The sequence below is a fragment of the Hesperophylax consimilis genome, chromosome 19, assembly GCF_061612785.1.
Source record: "Hesperophylax consimilis isolate HC1 chromosome 19, BYU_Hcon_1.0, whole genome shotgun sequence".
NCBI classification, from domain to species: domain Eukaryota; kingdom Metazoa; phylum Arthropoda; class Insecta; order Trichoptera; family Limnephilidae; genus Hesperophylax; species Hesperophylax consimilis.
The window spans coordinates 11,035,439-11,052,726 of record NC_142854.1 but is presented as its reverse complement, the minus strand read 5'-3'; the positions used below and the strand labels follow the sequence as shown (position 1 = coordinate 11,052,726).

Below are 17,288 nucleotides of genomic sequence, written 5' to 3'. Positions count from 1 at the left end.
TCCGCCGGACCATAAACCGCACCAAACAGTCACACGTTGAGGATAGAGAGGCTTTTCAACAATAACTCTTGGGTTTTCTGAGCCCCAGATGCGACAATTTTGCTTGTTGACGAAGCTACCGAGGTGGAAATGGGCCTCATCACTCAAGATGATTTGCATTTGATTCACTCAAGTAAATTTTAATGCATTGTTGAATCGTATATCGTTCCATTTTTATTAATGGCGTAGTTTCTACTTGTCAAATGTCAAAAAACGACAGCTTCAAAAGTAACATCTACCGAAATAGCGGGCTATTCAAAATAACACCTCTTATTGGAAAACCCTGTACTATTACACTTTACGTAAATACAATAACATCAATGGCCTAACGTACACACGTGTTAAGTGTCATTTGAAAATTCAATTTATAAGAATACTCCAGGTTAATTTTAAGATGTAAAGCAACAAAATTAATGTGAATATCTGCTTTTTGTCTATTCTAGAAGAAAGAAGTAATGTAAATTTCCCACGAAACATCTATTTACGAAGTAAGTAATCTTGATGAATCCTTTTCAAAACTGATAGTTGTTTTTACTTAAAGCTACTCTTACACATGGAGAAAAATGAGTATTGCTAGTTTATTAAGAATCTCTTAAAATTATTGGTAATCCAGTTAAGAACGGGATTGCAGGTTTCCTTATAAACTTTTAGTAAATGCCCAACATATCAGAACACTTGTTCAAGCATCTGCTTTTGCCTGACGAAATGTAGAAAATTTAGGATTTTTATGAACACTCGTTCGTTCCAATCACTCCGACATTGTGATAGTACATTCGTATTTTACTAAAAGTTTGCTGGGAAACCTATCAATTCATTCGATAAGGGCCTGCAATCTCTTTTTTAACCGGATTACGAATAATTAGAAGAGATTCTTAATAAATTAGCAATATTCAATATTTGTAATTTTAGCCTTTGCACGTGTGTGCACTAGGCCATCGATATTAAGTGTGATATTATCAAAACAAAAATTCTATAGAAGGCATTTTTTAGTACAAATAACAATAATATAATATGTAGTTGAACAAATATCATAAAAAAATTTAAGCTTAACTTAATAAAAATCAAAGTAATACGATTTGAACATTAAAACATCAGTTAAAAAGGCTTTTTTGTGCATTATTATTATTATATTTTCAAACTAATTATTGCAGAGTAAATTAATTTTACCTACGAAATGAAACCATTTTCCAATATATGCACATAAAATATGCACAAATATATGTCTGTGGCTTGCTTTTTTAAAATTTCATGAGGCCTATGCAAAATTTGGTATTTTGGTAAGATATGCGATTTTCTAATATAACATTGGCCATGAAAATCGAAAAATATGCAGAATTTGACATTGGTTCTTTTATAATTCAGAAGATATCCCGATTTTGAGGCAAAATCGCATTTTTTTTGAAAAACTGACATTGACCCTTTTAGAAGCAAGCCACGGATACATTTTTTTTGTAATAATTATAACCTGTCAAGAATATTCTAAGATCTGTTTAATAGATTTTTTCATGTTGTGAAAATGCTGTCATTAATTTATTTGGAAATCTCAAAATATGATATCACAATGTAAAAAGGCCAAAAGACTTTCATTTTATAATTTTTAAGGAAATGTTTAATTCATATTATCAATTTGTACTATTTCACTTTTACCGATGAAAAATTAATAATAACGAATGTAAAATTGGAATTAAGATGAGGGACATTTAATAAATGCAATTCAGTGATAAGAATGAATTAAACACACTAATTTAGTTTTTTTTGTGATGTGAAATATAGCCATATAATGAACTAATTTTTTCTCAAATTTGCTTTGAAATTGGAACTTATGATTGTGTGAATTCCTACGGTACCTACATATAAACAGAAAATTATTTTATTTTTATTTAATAAATAATTCTATATATGCGTAATTTTGGTTAACTTTTAGACAGATGATTTCTCAAGTATACCAACGGAGTTCATTCGAAAGATAAATTTCTGATGTTTCTCTAATTTGTCAACAAAAAAATGTAATTTTATGTATTTAAAAACAGGGACAATATTTGTTTCTCAAAGGCAATGTGATCCCCAGGAAAATATTTTATAAATACTTTCAGCTTTCAGAAATCCTACAATAGTTGTAATATCTCATGATTTATCATGGGTCTGCGCTACTATAAATAAGCTAATGGGATGTATTGTCAACAATTGCTTACTATATCAACATATATTTATTGCTGAGGTATTTAGAATATATGGCTAGATTATAAATCAAAATTCATGTGTTATATAAGAACCCTCAATATTGGAGAACGTTGTGAAATATAGAAAGATTTGGAGAACCTGACTATTTACTAAACATAGCTAAAGCCCTTTCAATCGTGTATGGTGGTCTTTAACCTTTCTTCTACTCTGGACAACGATATGTGTAAATGTAGTGTTAACTGATTTTAACAATTCATACGATTGTTCAACTAATTCGTTAAATTAAATAAATTATAAGATTATTATTATTATATATATATAAAAACAAAATTGTGCACATTACCTACACATGTACTGATAAAAAAGGCAAGGCTAATATGTATTCCAACGGTCAGGTAAAAAAAACAGTTTTACTTGTTGTGAAAGGAATACATGCCCCGACTATAAAATATATGCAAACCCCAAAATTCTTACACAATTTTATCATAATAGTATGTGATTCATACGGCAACACTAAAGCTGGGTTGTTTTTCAAAAATTTAAATGTAACATTGTCATGAAACGGCCAATCAGCATTATTTTGTTTTTTAACATTTGAAAGGTCCCCGTTAAACGAGGATTCTAGGTCAGTGTCAGCTTTCTATCAAAAGGTGATAAATAAATGCATAACGCAAAGTCCCATTGCAATAAATGCGTTAACGTAGTAATCCAAATATATATATATAACAATTGTCCATTATAAATTACGAGTTGGATGTTTTCCTTTAAGGCGATGCACTACGTTGTGTAATATTTTAAATCGAGCCGCTATCAATAACACCCCTTACTTAGATGGCGCTAAGGTTTAAATTCCCGCTTAACACCATCCGCCTGTTTTGATTTATGCAAGAAAAAAACATGGCCAAAAAGTGCCTTTTATTTTATTTTGTGGATGTTCAGGCATAAATATTTAATTTTTTTCTTATCATTTTATAAATAACTTAATTTTCCACATTATACAATAAAATCATAACCGAAAATGGGTTCGTAAGTAGGAGATTTTGAACTTTAAAGCAGTTTTCATAGGCCTTACACATTATTTTTTTCTGGGCTTATAAAAAGACTTATCTAAAAAATACTCGATTATTTCAAAGGCCAAGATGTATTCTACTCGCAGTATTTAATTAAAGCATCTGAAAATTTCTAGGCGACCAAATTTTCAAACCAAAAACACATGATTTTGCATTACTATGTAGTGCATCGCCTTAACCAATTATATAATAAGAGCGATGATCTGCTGTTGTAGTAAGTTTGTAATCAGAAACAAATAAATCAACAAAGTTAATAAGGTATAAGGAGAGGTTTCAATGAATCACTGAACATTAATAAAGGCAAGGTACCACTTTACAATGTGTACAACATTATTAAGCTAAGACTAGTAAAAATATATCTTGACTATAATTTATTTAATACTTATGCACTACAGATTGCCATAAAACTTTGTGAAAATAAAAACAAAATTAAAATAATTAAATATTAGCGGTTGCTTTCACCAACCTAAAACACTAACTTAGCTCAAATCCATTTCACCAACATGATTTAAAGGAGTGTTGACTCAGTGCCAATACACATACAAAATTAAAGTGAAATATATGTATGTAGCAGAAATATTTTAATTAATATCTTGGAAAGCATAAAACTATATTTAACAAATAATTATAAGCAATAATTAGTCACCTGAAATATCAGTACAAATTGAAAATATCTCTCGAGTACAAATAAATGCCGCCAACGGGAATTGAACCCGTGCCTTCTGATGTCCGGTCAGGTGCTCTGAAACCACTTGGCTTATTTCCAACCCGCCAAATAATTCAATATGTACAAGTACCTCAATCAATAATTACTGCTTATTATATTTTTTTCCACCTGTAAACAACCAACTTTATTTTTGTAGGAAAGGCTTTGTTAGTGCTAAATTTCTCACTATATGGCGTTGAGACATATTATATCTTCATTTGTTGGTGAAATATTTTTGACTTGTAAAATTTTATAATTTTTTTAATGATAAACTAATGTTTATAAGACAAGGTTTTATGCATAGCACAAAGGATAACAAATAATTATGAGCAAAATTAGTCCCGTTGGCGGCATTTATTTTTACTCGGGAGATATTTTCAATTTGTATTGTTATTTCAGGCGACTTATCATTAAAATAATAATAAAGCTATATTGTTTATAGTAACGATTCTAACCCTTAATATTCAATGCATAGCTGTTATTCTATGCAAAAGGCTTAAATTGATGTGTATCTGTACGGCAATACGCTCAGCCAAGTCCATGTTGGTGATTGGGTGTTCAAATCAAAATACAGGGTTTTCCAATAAGAGGTGTTATTTTGATATTCAATCGTAAAAGATCAATGGTTTCGTTGCTTGTGTGGCACAGAGCGCCGTCTTGTTAAAAGTAAACGTTGTCCAGATCAATACCATCCAATTCCGGCCATAAAAAATCATTAATCATCTCTCGATAGCGCAATCCATTCACCGTAACTGTTGTTCCAGCCGCATTTTCGAAAAAGTAAGGTCCAATGACTCCGCCGGACCATAAACCGCACCAAACAGTCACATGTTGAGGATAGAGAGGCTTTTCAACAATAACTCTTGGTTTTTCCGAGCCCCAGATGTGACAATTTTGCTTGTTGACGAAGCCACCGAGGTGAAAATGGGCCTCATCACTCAAGATGATTTGCATTTGATTCACTCAAGTGAATTTTAATAATTTCAATGCATTGTTGAAGCGTGTATCGTTCCATTTTTATTAATGGCGTAGTTTCTACTTGTCAAATGTCAAAAAATGACAGCTTCAAAAGTAACATCTACCGAAATAGCGGGCTATTCAAAATAACACCTCTTATTGGAAAACCCTGTATAACATTTGTTAGCTGATATAAAAAACACATACATAATTTTGGAAATGCATCAGCTACATTTGAAGGTTTTTTTTAAGTTAGTGAGAAAATTATTTGATAAAGTTTTAAATAGAAATTTATTTATTTATTTTTGGGAGGCCAAAAAAAAAAAAAATTTCAGATTATATTAAAATCAATCTTGGAGCAGGATTCTATTTTAATCACCAAAAATAATGGGTTATATTTTTCAATGATTTTAATATTTGTGTTCTTGGAATAATTGATATGAATTAAATTAAAAAAGGTACATTTGGGAAGAAGAAAGATTTATGTCAAGAAATTGAAAAAATCACAATTTACTGCGCTAAATTCAGAAATTCAAGATATTTTAAGATTCCTCGATAAATTCCATTGGAATCTAACTCCTTAATGACTAACTCCAAGTTCACTGAATTCCTTGAAAATTTTCAGATAAATTAAATTACCTGATCAAATGATTTCCTACCTAATTACTGGTTTGTCAAATTTGGGACAACCTTGTTAAAGCTTAATAATGACAGCAAAAAAAAACAAAACTATTCCAGAACCAAAGAAAAGAATGATACAATGAATAGATCATTTGAGGCAAATTTTTTGCGAGATTATTCGAAATACCTCAAATTTTCTAAATTACATCCGTTAAAACAAAAAACATACCACATACATAATGGGGCAAAAAAAAATAACATAAAAATAGTATTAATTTAATTTGAAACAGAGAAGAGACCACAAGGAAAAATAAATTAAACTGGTTCATCAATGCTGAAAGTTTTAGGGACGGCTATAGATCTCTTAACTTTGATTCTTTGTCCCATCTTCGGTTCCAAATTATCCCCAAAGGTCTGCTTGAAAGTTATCGGTTCGTCAATGTTAAAGGTTTTAGTGATCTTCTTGGCAGAGAACTCTCTCCGCTGGATCTCCAGATCTCGCTGCCTTTTGGCCAGGGCCTTCTCAAAATTATCAAGACTTTTTTCTATGGTTTGCTTCAGCAATGCGTGCTGAGTATCCATGGATGATACCGAACTGTTGTCCGTTGAATTGAGATCTTCTTTGGACACGATGATGCTTGGAGTTTGATTGTTATTTTGCGGGGGAGAAGCTGGTGAATCAATGGGAAACGTTCCTCCGAAGATAAGAGGTTTGAACACATTTTCTGGATGACTCTTTGTCAAGGTTGAGTTTTCATCAAGGCTTGATTGCCGCGCCCACATATCTACGGTGTTACTGATCAAATCTTTTCTTCCCTTTCTTCTCACGTAATGATTGAATCTCTCAGATTCCCCGTCAGGATCGAGAGTTTTATCAAAATCGAAGTGAGGATTGGCCAGTTGTATATCCAAATCGCTGATTCCCATGTTTGTCTTTTTGAGTCCAATACCGGGCGAAGACGGCAAAGAACCAATAGAAGAGTTATTTGACGAGAGATTGCTGTGTTCTATCGAATCGTAGTTACGTTCTTTGCTTAGGTTCCTCTGTAAAGGCCTGCGCGTCCTTTCGTATGTGAAAGCGGTAGCGTTGGGTAGATTAGTGTGTCTATTTTCTGCGAAAGCGGCGCTGGCTATTTCTTTGGTCGGATGCACCATCGCCGATATCCTTTTCCGCAGAATCATATTCGGTTTGTCTGACGAATCCTTTCCAAAAGTCCCAAGCGAAACGGAATCACTCGGCTGAAATCTGGACGAGTTGGCGGCGGCACTCTGCAAACCAGATATTCCCAATGAGATATTTCCACTGAGTCCGAGAGAGCCTGTATCTCGTGCGGGAGAATGCTGGCGTGAATCGTCCCCTAACATCGCGAACGAGGCGCAAGAAGAAGAATCTAACGAAAATTTCTGCATTTTTCTAAGGCTAACGTTAGATTTACTTTGGGGACGGGACGGTTGGTTAAATGACGTGCTGGCCACGGAGTATGGGAGGTTTGTATTGCTGACAGTAGGTTTACAGGAGTTCCGAGCGGCTAATAGCGAAACATCTACATTACTCGTACTTACAATGCTCTCTGGAATTGGTTCCTCAATTTCGCTTTTAGGCTGCAGTTCCAAGTGTGAGGGCAAGATATGAGAATAACAAAATGAATTTAAATGTGTGAAACTTTCATTAGAAAAATTGGTTAAATAAAAGTTAAAAAAACTGAAAACATCTAATGTTTGAAGTAAACGGGAGTAAATCAAATGAAATTAAAAAACTATCAAAAATATCTACAAAGTGCAAAACAATATAAAATACACAAAAGGTTAATATTATAACCACAAAAATTCAAGGGCAATTGACAGCAAATTGTTAATATCTTTATTTACAATAAAAAGATATCATAATTTTTTATTTTGTACAAACGTGCCTTTGTAATGCGTTAAGCAAGTACATTATCGCTGCAAATCTATTACCAAGCATAAAAATGAAGAAAGTTTTATATCTCCTGGAAATTGGGCATTTACAATTCATACGGAAATGGTTTTGCAACGACGATATGTAAATTAAACGATTGATTAACTAATATACTTAGCAAGAGGAGTTACATAAAGGTTGAGGTCACAAATTAGTTGCTTATATAAAATTAAGTGCAGATAATAAAATGCATGAAGCACATGGCAAAAAATGTTAAAATACTTCAAAAAGCATGCTTAAAACTACAACATTGATGTGTAAGGCCCTTCTCCCATAAGAGTATGCATGAATCCAATATCAATCTTGCGTATTCACGTCGCAAACAACTTGTCGTGCACAGCCACCATCTCTCGTAACCTGAATCACAACTGCTGTAGCTGTCATTTTTTGTTGACTGATTTGTTTAAAGCATTTGATATAAAGCACGTGCATTGTTACAAAATGGCTGAATTGAGATGCGAGAACATTTTTGCTTGACTATCACATTTACTAATTGTTCCGCCGTGTAACCCTTCAGTACTTTCAACACATTTGTTCAGCTTGTAATGTTTTCTGTGTATTTCAAATGCACTTATGCATCAATTTTTATAATTTTCCATAAAAACAAATACTGTTTTAGATTTTTAAATAATAAAATTTGAATATCAAACGTGAAAAATGTTGGCAAAAGGGCTATCCACATTTTTACTTAAATTTTTAACTCTAATTGTAGAAAAATTGAGAGAACTCAATATTTTGAAAAACATTCATTTTGTTCGGGGAATTCGTAAGAAAACTGTAACTTCACTTTTATCTCATTAATAGAAGTAATTAGAAATAATTTTTAAAGGTAAACCGATTGTTACGATAGCGGCGCGAATTGTGTATTATTCACTTTGGCTATTTCTAGGATTTTATTAATGATATCCAGTATAAATATTTGAGGCAAACTGGAAAGAATTATTATTTCTCTATATAACATCAAAAAAATTATGTATTTTCGCATGATAGAAAAAAAAGATAAAAAACACTTTTATAAAATATGGACACCCGGTAATATGTGACCCTAAAACGCTGGAGTGTTAAAGATTTTGACCGGAGACTGGCGTCACCAACAAGTTTACAAAATGTCAGAAACATGTGCATGAGTAAGAACCTCTGCCAACATACTAGCTTATCCCTGTGGAGTAAGAGCCTAACAGTATGATTGTTCAAGAATCTGTGAAAAAGTAATTTAATTCTTGTTCATGCCGGCCGCATACAACTTATGAACCCGGAATAAAGAATAATAAGTACTCTGAAGTAATCTGAAGTACTTAGAGATGGTTCAAAGCCCAAACAGCCAAAAAAACTACTCGTTATGGATTGAAATTCACTGAGGGAGCTAGTACTAACAAAAAAACAGTCATCTCGGGAGACGCACTACATTCAGCTGTTGGGGTTAGAAAGCATCAATAGGATATGAAGAAACATCCATTCACGTATAGAGCCTTGGAGCCAATGTCCCAAATTGATGGCAAGAAGGCTCATCTACGCAACGATTCTAATACCAAGCTGGTGTCCCAGGAGACATCGTGTCACACACCAAAAATAACGCTGGTGGACTTCATTAAGGACTGAAATACTGCCAAAGAATTCGGATGAAATATTATGAGAGATAGCACTTGTTTGTTTGTGGGATAAACATCAAATTTATTCTGGCAATCTTATAAATGGACCAGACCTAGATGAACCAGGAAACTTCTCAATATGGACAGAAACACATTGAAGGAACTGGTAGGTCTACCAACAGAACACTGCTATCTCAGAAGACACGTGAAGCTGTTGGGACTGGGAACACCAATAGATGCAGACAATGTGAAAAGGATGAAGAGACTCCAATTCACCCATGGTTACAATTCCCGCTCTGTTGGGAACAAGGCTCTTGTACCTGGGAAGACACATTGTGGAACCAGGAGACCCAATGAGTTTTATCAAAGGGACAACTACTGTTAAAGGAATGAGATAGCACAACAATAAAATATAAATAATTGACAAAACCCTGTCAATGATATCTTAATCACAGGTTAGTTAAAGACACAATATTATTAACAATACATTTCTACAACAAAACACAAGAGTTTATCATTACCATCAATTTAATCCACTGTAAATACTCAATCAAATCAAATCCCATGGCTAAAAATAAACGAAACTAGGACACAAAAGTAAATTGTGAAAACTGGGTCAAGAGCGCGTCGCATCACATGCACGAGTTGCACATCTGGTGCGGGATGGCACATAGGAAGTGTTGATATAGAAACCAGCGATACAGAAAAAACAAGACTGACCCTTTGGCATTAAAAAATACCTAGCCTAGTAAATATGAAAACTAAATTAGAAAAACATTTTTTTGATAAACATAAATGTGTTTGTTAATTTTATATTTCACTATATTTTACTGAAAAACACAGATCTTTTTTAAAAGCTAGAATAAACAAAGTCAACACAATCTCAATATGTATAACAATATTTCAACACTGTTTTCTTATTCAAAAGTAAATAGAAAATATTGAACAAACATTTTGGGATTTTTAATTTTATAACAATTAAATTAATAGTTTAAAGCTACGTAGATCATGATGGAAAGTGCGAGATGGTAATAGTATGTACGTGTAAAGATAATACTAAGATTTTAACTGAGAGTTTTTGAGAGAAATTTATTATTTCAGCAGAAAAAGGTGTACCGAAATGCATGGAAATAATGTATGTACATATTAGGTTTGAAATTACCCTTCATACCCAGCACCTCTTTTGACCCTCAATACAGCATCCTAAAATAATACATAATTTCCTCCTATTTGAAATTAACATTTAAAAAATAAATGATTTTATTAATGGTTCCAATCTCCCCATGTTACATACATATTTGCACTTGGATTACTTATCTTGCAAATCCTGTATCGGTGGTTGGCAATGGGCCAGGGCAATTACGCTATTTACAATAATAGTGCATCGGGTTGAGTGCAGCAGTGTCAGAATGCAGTTAGCGTCGGCTAACCTTAACACAAATGGGCAGGAGTATTGACAGATAAAGTTATTACATACGCACATTGGATAAGTTATTGAATGGAAACACTTATCTTTATATATAGTTCAAGCATTTAAGACTTCAAGGTTACAAGGCGCCAAACAGATACAGTGAAACTCTCTTAAGAAGTTTCCCGAGGCACCAAACAGATACAGAAAAACTCTCTTAAGAAGTTTCCCAAGGCACCAAACAGATACAGAGAAACTCTCTTAAGAAGTTTCCCAAGGCACCAAACAGATACAGTGAAACTCTCTTAAGAAGTTTCCAAAGGCACCAAACAGATACAGTGATACTCTCTTAAGAAGTTTCCCGAGGCACCAAACAGATACAGAGAAACTCTCTTAAGAAGTTTCCCAAGGCACCAAACAGATACAGATAAACTCTCTTAAGAAGTTTCCCAAGGCACCAAACAGATGCAGAGAAACTCCCTTAAGAAGTTTCCCAAGGCACCAAACAGATGCAGAGAAACTCCCTTAAGAAGTTTCCCAAGGCACCAAACAGATACAGAGAAACTCTCTTAAGAAGTTTCCCAAGGGACCGGACAAAAAATACTTCTCAAGTAGGATGCAAATTTGGAAATTATTCAAATTAGTATTATGTATTTTTAAATTAAAAACACTTTAATGTTTCTAGCTACAACAACATCAATGCTTTCATATTTTTTCAATCATAGCAAACACAAAAATCTCAAGCTGCCACTGTGTAACTCGCATTATCTGCTTCAACATAGTTGTACATTTATGACTGTTGAAAAAAGATTGCAGAACTTCTAAAACCTTTTAAATGAGTCGTATAGTTCCTATCTACGATAAGTCCACTATTTTCCAAAAATGAACTAATGATGCAGTTTTACTCTAGCGGCTCTTTAGCACACTAATCAAATATCAATGAGTTCAAAACGGCCGTAAAATCCTACGAAAAGTGGATTTAAAAATCGCAATGAGTTCCAAACAACGATAAATCCACCTAGCAGTATGTTCCAAAAGCCGATAAGTCCACCGCTCGTCTAGGCAGCCAATGAGCGAGAAAGATTTCGTCCAGGCAGCCAATGGGGGGGAAGCATTTTTCAAATTCTAACATGGCCGCTGAAGCAGTTGTTTTGTAAAAGTGTCTGCCTTTTTATACGTTTTTACAGCTAAATAATGTCCGATCTAACCACAAATGTTGTTCAAGTGGCGGGTAATACATCTAGAAAGCGTGTGATCATCAAGGAATCTTGGAAAAAACACGTGGATAGCCGTAATAGGTCCTTAAAAATCTCCTATTTTGAGTGGAATCATTCATTGAGAGTCGGCCATTACTGGGTGATCCCAAAACTTCGCTCAGTTGTTTTTAATAATTTTTAAGTTTGTATCTATTGTTTTCAAGTGTATTTTTTATTACAGTTTTTTATTATTATTTCTAATAATAAGTAAGGTACACAATACTATTAACAAATGTTTTTTTAATAAAAATAATACACTTGTTTTGTTTAAAACCACGAGTTTTTATTAAGAATTAATAATTAAAAATCCTCGATTTTTGTGTAAAAAATATCTGTTTTTGAATTTATCGAGATGAATACAAAAAAATATTATCATCATAAAATTTTTACATTTCTTTAATCATTTTAATAATATATATTGTTCTATAATTTAGTTTATTCGCACAATAGCTTTTGAATTTATTGTGATTGATACAGAAAAATTGTAATCACAAAATATTTGCTTATATAATTTCCTTTTTTATAATATTGTTGTGTTTTGTTCTATAATTTAGTTGATTGGCACAATAGTTTTTGAATATTTTGTGATAAATACAGAAAAATCGTAATCATAAAATATCTGCAATTACTTTTTTATAATAATATTATGTTTCGTTCTATAAATTGGTTTTGTTTAATTCTTAAATATTGCAATAATTGTTTACTTTTGTTTAGAGTACAAAAAATATTTTGTTTATTTTTTTAGGAAAACAATGAAAAAATTATTTTTAGGTTTTCTTTTTGTAAACACATATTCTAATCCATCGTATTTTTTTGTAAAAAACTTCGAAAAAAAAAATTACGTAAGTACATTTGTATTTTATTTTATTTTTCTTCTATGCACTTTTCTTAACTAACTTTTGTGAAAAAAAATAAATTATTAAATATTTTCGTTTCCTTTAAATCAAATTTTTTGCTGGCCCTATACTTGTCATTCACATGTCAACGGTGTTGAGAAACAAACACCGATAAGTCACAGGCTGTGAGTTCCTATATACGATTAATTTGACAGTTATTTTCAAATGCCAATAAGTCCATCATTATTTACGTAATTACTCCTAAACTATTAAGAAATTCATGGTTTTATCTTATTATTTACATCCGTAGTTTGACAACAAAGCCCACTTAATAAATAATTATCTAGTTTTTATTTAAAAAACCTTGTAATTAAAAAATATCAATTTGCCAACATTTCACGAAAGTGGACTTATCGTAGATAGGAACTATACGACTCAAATGTAATGCAGATAATAATAATAACAAAGTTATATTTCAATGACTTTCGGAAAAAAGGGACATCTTCAGGAATGTTTCGCCACTAGTTTTAGTTTGGTGGATTCACCGTCAAACTTTAAAAACTTCTTAGGTTGGAAGCAGGTTTAACTAAAACTTCGTATGTGAGAAAAAATCGTGTTTTTTGCAGCATTTTTGTATGGAATTTCAAGGAACCGAAAAACATGAAAACTTCTTTGCACGCGGCCGTATCAACTGTTGTTACGGCAAAAAGTCCATACTCACACGCGGCTGTATCAACTGTTGATACGGAAACTTTGAATGCCGATATTCCAGCGGTCTTTCGACATAAATTTATTTCCCGCTCGCTTGAACATTCGTAGAACTATCACGATGCTGACATCTACAAGAATTTCTCGAAAATAAAATTGTATTTCATTAAAAAACATCGATAATCAAGTGAGCCTCTTTGCGCCTTCGAGTGCTATAGTTTACAATTTTGTCAACGGATGGCGTTAGTCCAATTTTGTTATTATATTAAGTGACATAAAATTTAAGTGTTCAGTTTTAGAAAAAGTTTTCATAACTAAAAATGATAAGTGCTCATGGTGTCCCACTTGTGTCTATCAACGCAGTGGCCTAAGTACACACACGCCGAGTGATTGGCGGGACCACATTCAAAAGATACGGTACGTCTTTGTATGAAATTTTATGTTTTTGTTTTTATAAACATCTAAGAGTGTTGACACACGAGGATTTGTTATCATATTGTGGAGAATAATCTGTTCTGTCTATATAGTCCAATAAATCATGCCAGAATGCTATAATTTGACATTTAATTGCGTGCATAGGTATTTGAAAATATGTACCGCGTACGGGTATAGATAAAACGGAGCAAATTAACGCGTTCAAAAGGTTAAGCAAGTTTCACTGTAATCCCTATAAGTGTAATAAATCTATACACTGATGTGAAATAAAACAGATGTCGCCAATTTACATAACACCTTTCCTGTGCCACAAACAGGCGAATGAAATTGATTATCTATTCAAGAAAGAATTTCGAATTGTTACAAATATTTCATTAATTTCGCACAAAGCAAAATTGACCTTATTGTTACAAATATTTGATAGGTTATAAATGAAGGACCAGGGGCATGATAGTAATAATCCTACTTATGTGGAGGAATATGTCCACTATCTACTAAAAAATCACTCCCTCTATTTGCTTATGTGATAAGAGAACCCCATAAATTCTCACCAAACCCTCGTATAATTTATTTCTATTATTATCAATCTTTCTTAAAACTTCAAAGAGTGAAATTCTAAAATCAAAAATCTTAAAAAACATTCTATAAAAGTAACAATTGTTTTGCTTGTCCCAAATTTTACTAAGGGTTAAGTATGTAACTTTAAATGAAATGAAAAGATATAAAATAAGGTCCGTCGTACACAGAGAAACTTGCAAGCTACGTGACTATGACGCAACCACAAGTAGCCTACCGATATGCTACTCTTTAATGCTGGTTTCAGTACACTGCGCTACCTAAATTATACTGAACTTTGAATCATTTCTTCAAGTGCTGCCGTGGAAATAATTCAAGTGACTCTAGCGACGAAGACAATAATATTGTTCTTCATATTTACAAGCATAAAAAATATTTTAAAGATTTGGTTCATCCAATTAACGAAATAAATGTTAATTGTGGTGCATTTGTCACTGCTAAAGAACTACATGAGAATGAAGTCAAATAGATTTTTCTTTCCACGCCTTCTTTGCTAAATCCTTTCGAACGTATTCTGACAAATTATAGTTATAATAACATGGATATTTTTCATCTATAAAACAAATTTAGAATTCAAATCACGTTCAGACATCATTTCTGTCAAACAAATAGTAGTTGCGAATTCAACTCGCGTAGCGTGTTACCAGCACTGTCAGTAGCGTGCAACCCATAGTCGATGCGTTGCGTCATGTATGAACGCTAGCAAAATAGTATGGTGGATACTTACGCACAAAGCTCAAGTCGCTTGTAAATATCTCCATGTACGAATCGAAAGAAAGTCTGATAATGCATTACAAATAAACTATATTTTGAGGCTGTGTTCATTTCTATGTTCTATAAATTACATACATATTACTAAGAAAGTCTGATAATGCATTACAAATGAACTATATTTTGAGGCTGTGTTCATTTCTATGTTCTATAAATTACATACATATTACTGAAGCTCAAAACTGAAAAATTGGGGTTGGTCCCGAATCCTTCAATATTGAATTACATACAATGAAAGCATTTCAAATTAATTTCACTAGTTTCAAACTATGTACTAAAACAAACAAAAGCTCACAACAAAAAGCAATGCAAAATCACTAGCAAATTATAAATTATATAAGTTCTACTGAAAACATTGTACTTAAGTTGCACTTAAGGAAACATTAATTTGCACAAGGAAATGTTAAAAAAATCCTAGGAACCTCTGCATTCAGGTTTTCTATTCTACTGTTCATTAATTTACAAATTATATCAAGGATCATATTAAACGCCATGGCAGATATCACCTAATCTTTGCAGATAAGAATGATTGAACCATGTACGTTGGTTTCCATAATTTATTAATTTGAAAGAAATACAAACGATACAGTACAAATTCTTGCTTGATTATATTTGATTGCAGGACAATGTGTCGAAAGCAAAATCCTGAATGACCAAAATCTCAAAAACCACGGAGACAAACCACGTGATCATACTTTTGGCCCTGGGGGGGTTCGAGAATGCTTCAAATAAACTACGTCAGTAGTCATGTAGTCGTACGTTGACCGCTGAAGGGCGCTCATTAAAATAACCCGACGCTACACAGAAAAGTAAACTTCGCTAATGTAAGAAAACGGTTTGCAGAGCAATACATTTTGGCAATTTTCTGCGCACAATCTGAATGTTCATTTTCAACCGAACTACCTTACAAACACATTTGTAAAGGGTCTAACTAAATAGTGTAACAAAATATTAAATTTTGAAAACAAGCCTGAACTTTTGTTTACCCGATTTTTTCTAGTTTCCTGAGAAAAGCAATAATGTTTTTCTTAACACAGTGATGAATTGGACACTAGACTTAGTAAATAGACGGCCTCCTTGGTCGAGGGGTAAGGCTCTCAAGCTAGAGGTCACGGGTTCAACTCCCGGCGTGCGCAAATAAATTTTATTACATTAATTTGTGTTATTTCACAATGTACTCATTTAAAATCATATATAGTATATTTGCGGCACGTTCCAGAGTGGAAGATACTCTATATGGCTTTGGCCATGTTTGGTGACCAGAGCTGAATAGCCAGGTACTTCCCCACCTTCCTCTTCCCCGATTCTTTCAGCCTCACAACATACCCCGATTGGGGTTGCCATAGTCTCACTGACTTTTGTGCGGTTTCACATTAAAGTAAGTAAAATTTGGTACATACTTGACACAATAAAACTTGACAGAATCTCATGAATAATACAAAAAACCATGCGAGATAAATCAAATTCCTACCTCATAGCCGTAATTATTTTGCTGCTGATCGTGGTTCCAATAACCGCTGTCTGATGAAGAAACCGGAGCTCCGTAGCTGTTCTGAGGATCTGTTTCACCTTCCCGCAGCTGATGTTGGTCACCATAGCTTCCGTATTGCGAGATGGGCGGGATGTAGGAGTTAGAGGAGGGTGAAGGGGCTACAATGCCACCCTGCCCCGTCGGGTCGTACATCTGTGGGATCCCATCTGTTTCTAGACCTTCCGGTAGTTTGTCTTCTTGCTGGTAGAGTTGCTGTTGCTCTAATTGTTGCTGTTGCTGTATCTTCAACTGTTGCTGGAGCTGAAACTGATCATAACCTGGTTGTTGCAACTGCTGCTGCTGTTGTTGTTGTTGTTGGAAAGAGTTCTGGTTCCACTGCTGTTGGTTGGTGCTTGTCTGTTGTTGATAGATTGGGTTGTTTGGATTTTGTTGATGTTGTGATTGTTGGATGTTTGGTTGGTCATACTCGACGGGGGTCTGCGATTGCAAGGATTGGGGTTCGTGCAGGATCGCGCCACTCTGAAATTTGCGATAATGGTGTTAGATGATAGTCATGGGATATTGTTTACACATTATTTCAATCATTCAAGGAATATTATTTTGTTAATAAGAGACAGTTTGTCACACACAAGTCTATCAAATAATAAAACATTTACATTTCAGAGAGCATGTGAGATTATTTTCGA

At 33.3% G+C, this 17,288-nt stretch overlaps 1 protein-coding gene across 3 annotated transcripts in view; it reads right to left on the bottom strand.

Annotated features, from left to right (window-relative positions):
- Positions 1-17,288, bottom strand: part of Sec16 (endoplasmic reticulum export factor secretory 16) — a 70,291-nt gene that overhangs the window by 14,566 nt on the left and 38,437 nt on the right. For 2 of the 3 annotated variants that reach the window (XM_089642917.1, XM_089642918.1), the window contains 2 exons: positions 16,582-17,121; positions 5,801-6,843 (listed from right to left, as the gene is read on the bottom strand). In XM_089642917.1, the coding sequence (XP_089499043.1) occupies positions 5,890-6,843; positions 16,582-17,121 (1,494 nt within the window). In that variant the 3' untranslated portion in view covers positions 5,801-5,889. Of the gene's footprint in view, positions 1-5,800; positions 6,844-16,581; positions 17,122-17,288 lie in introns of those variants that run through there. The other variant, XM_089642919.1, reaches the window with a different exon arrangement.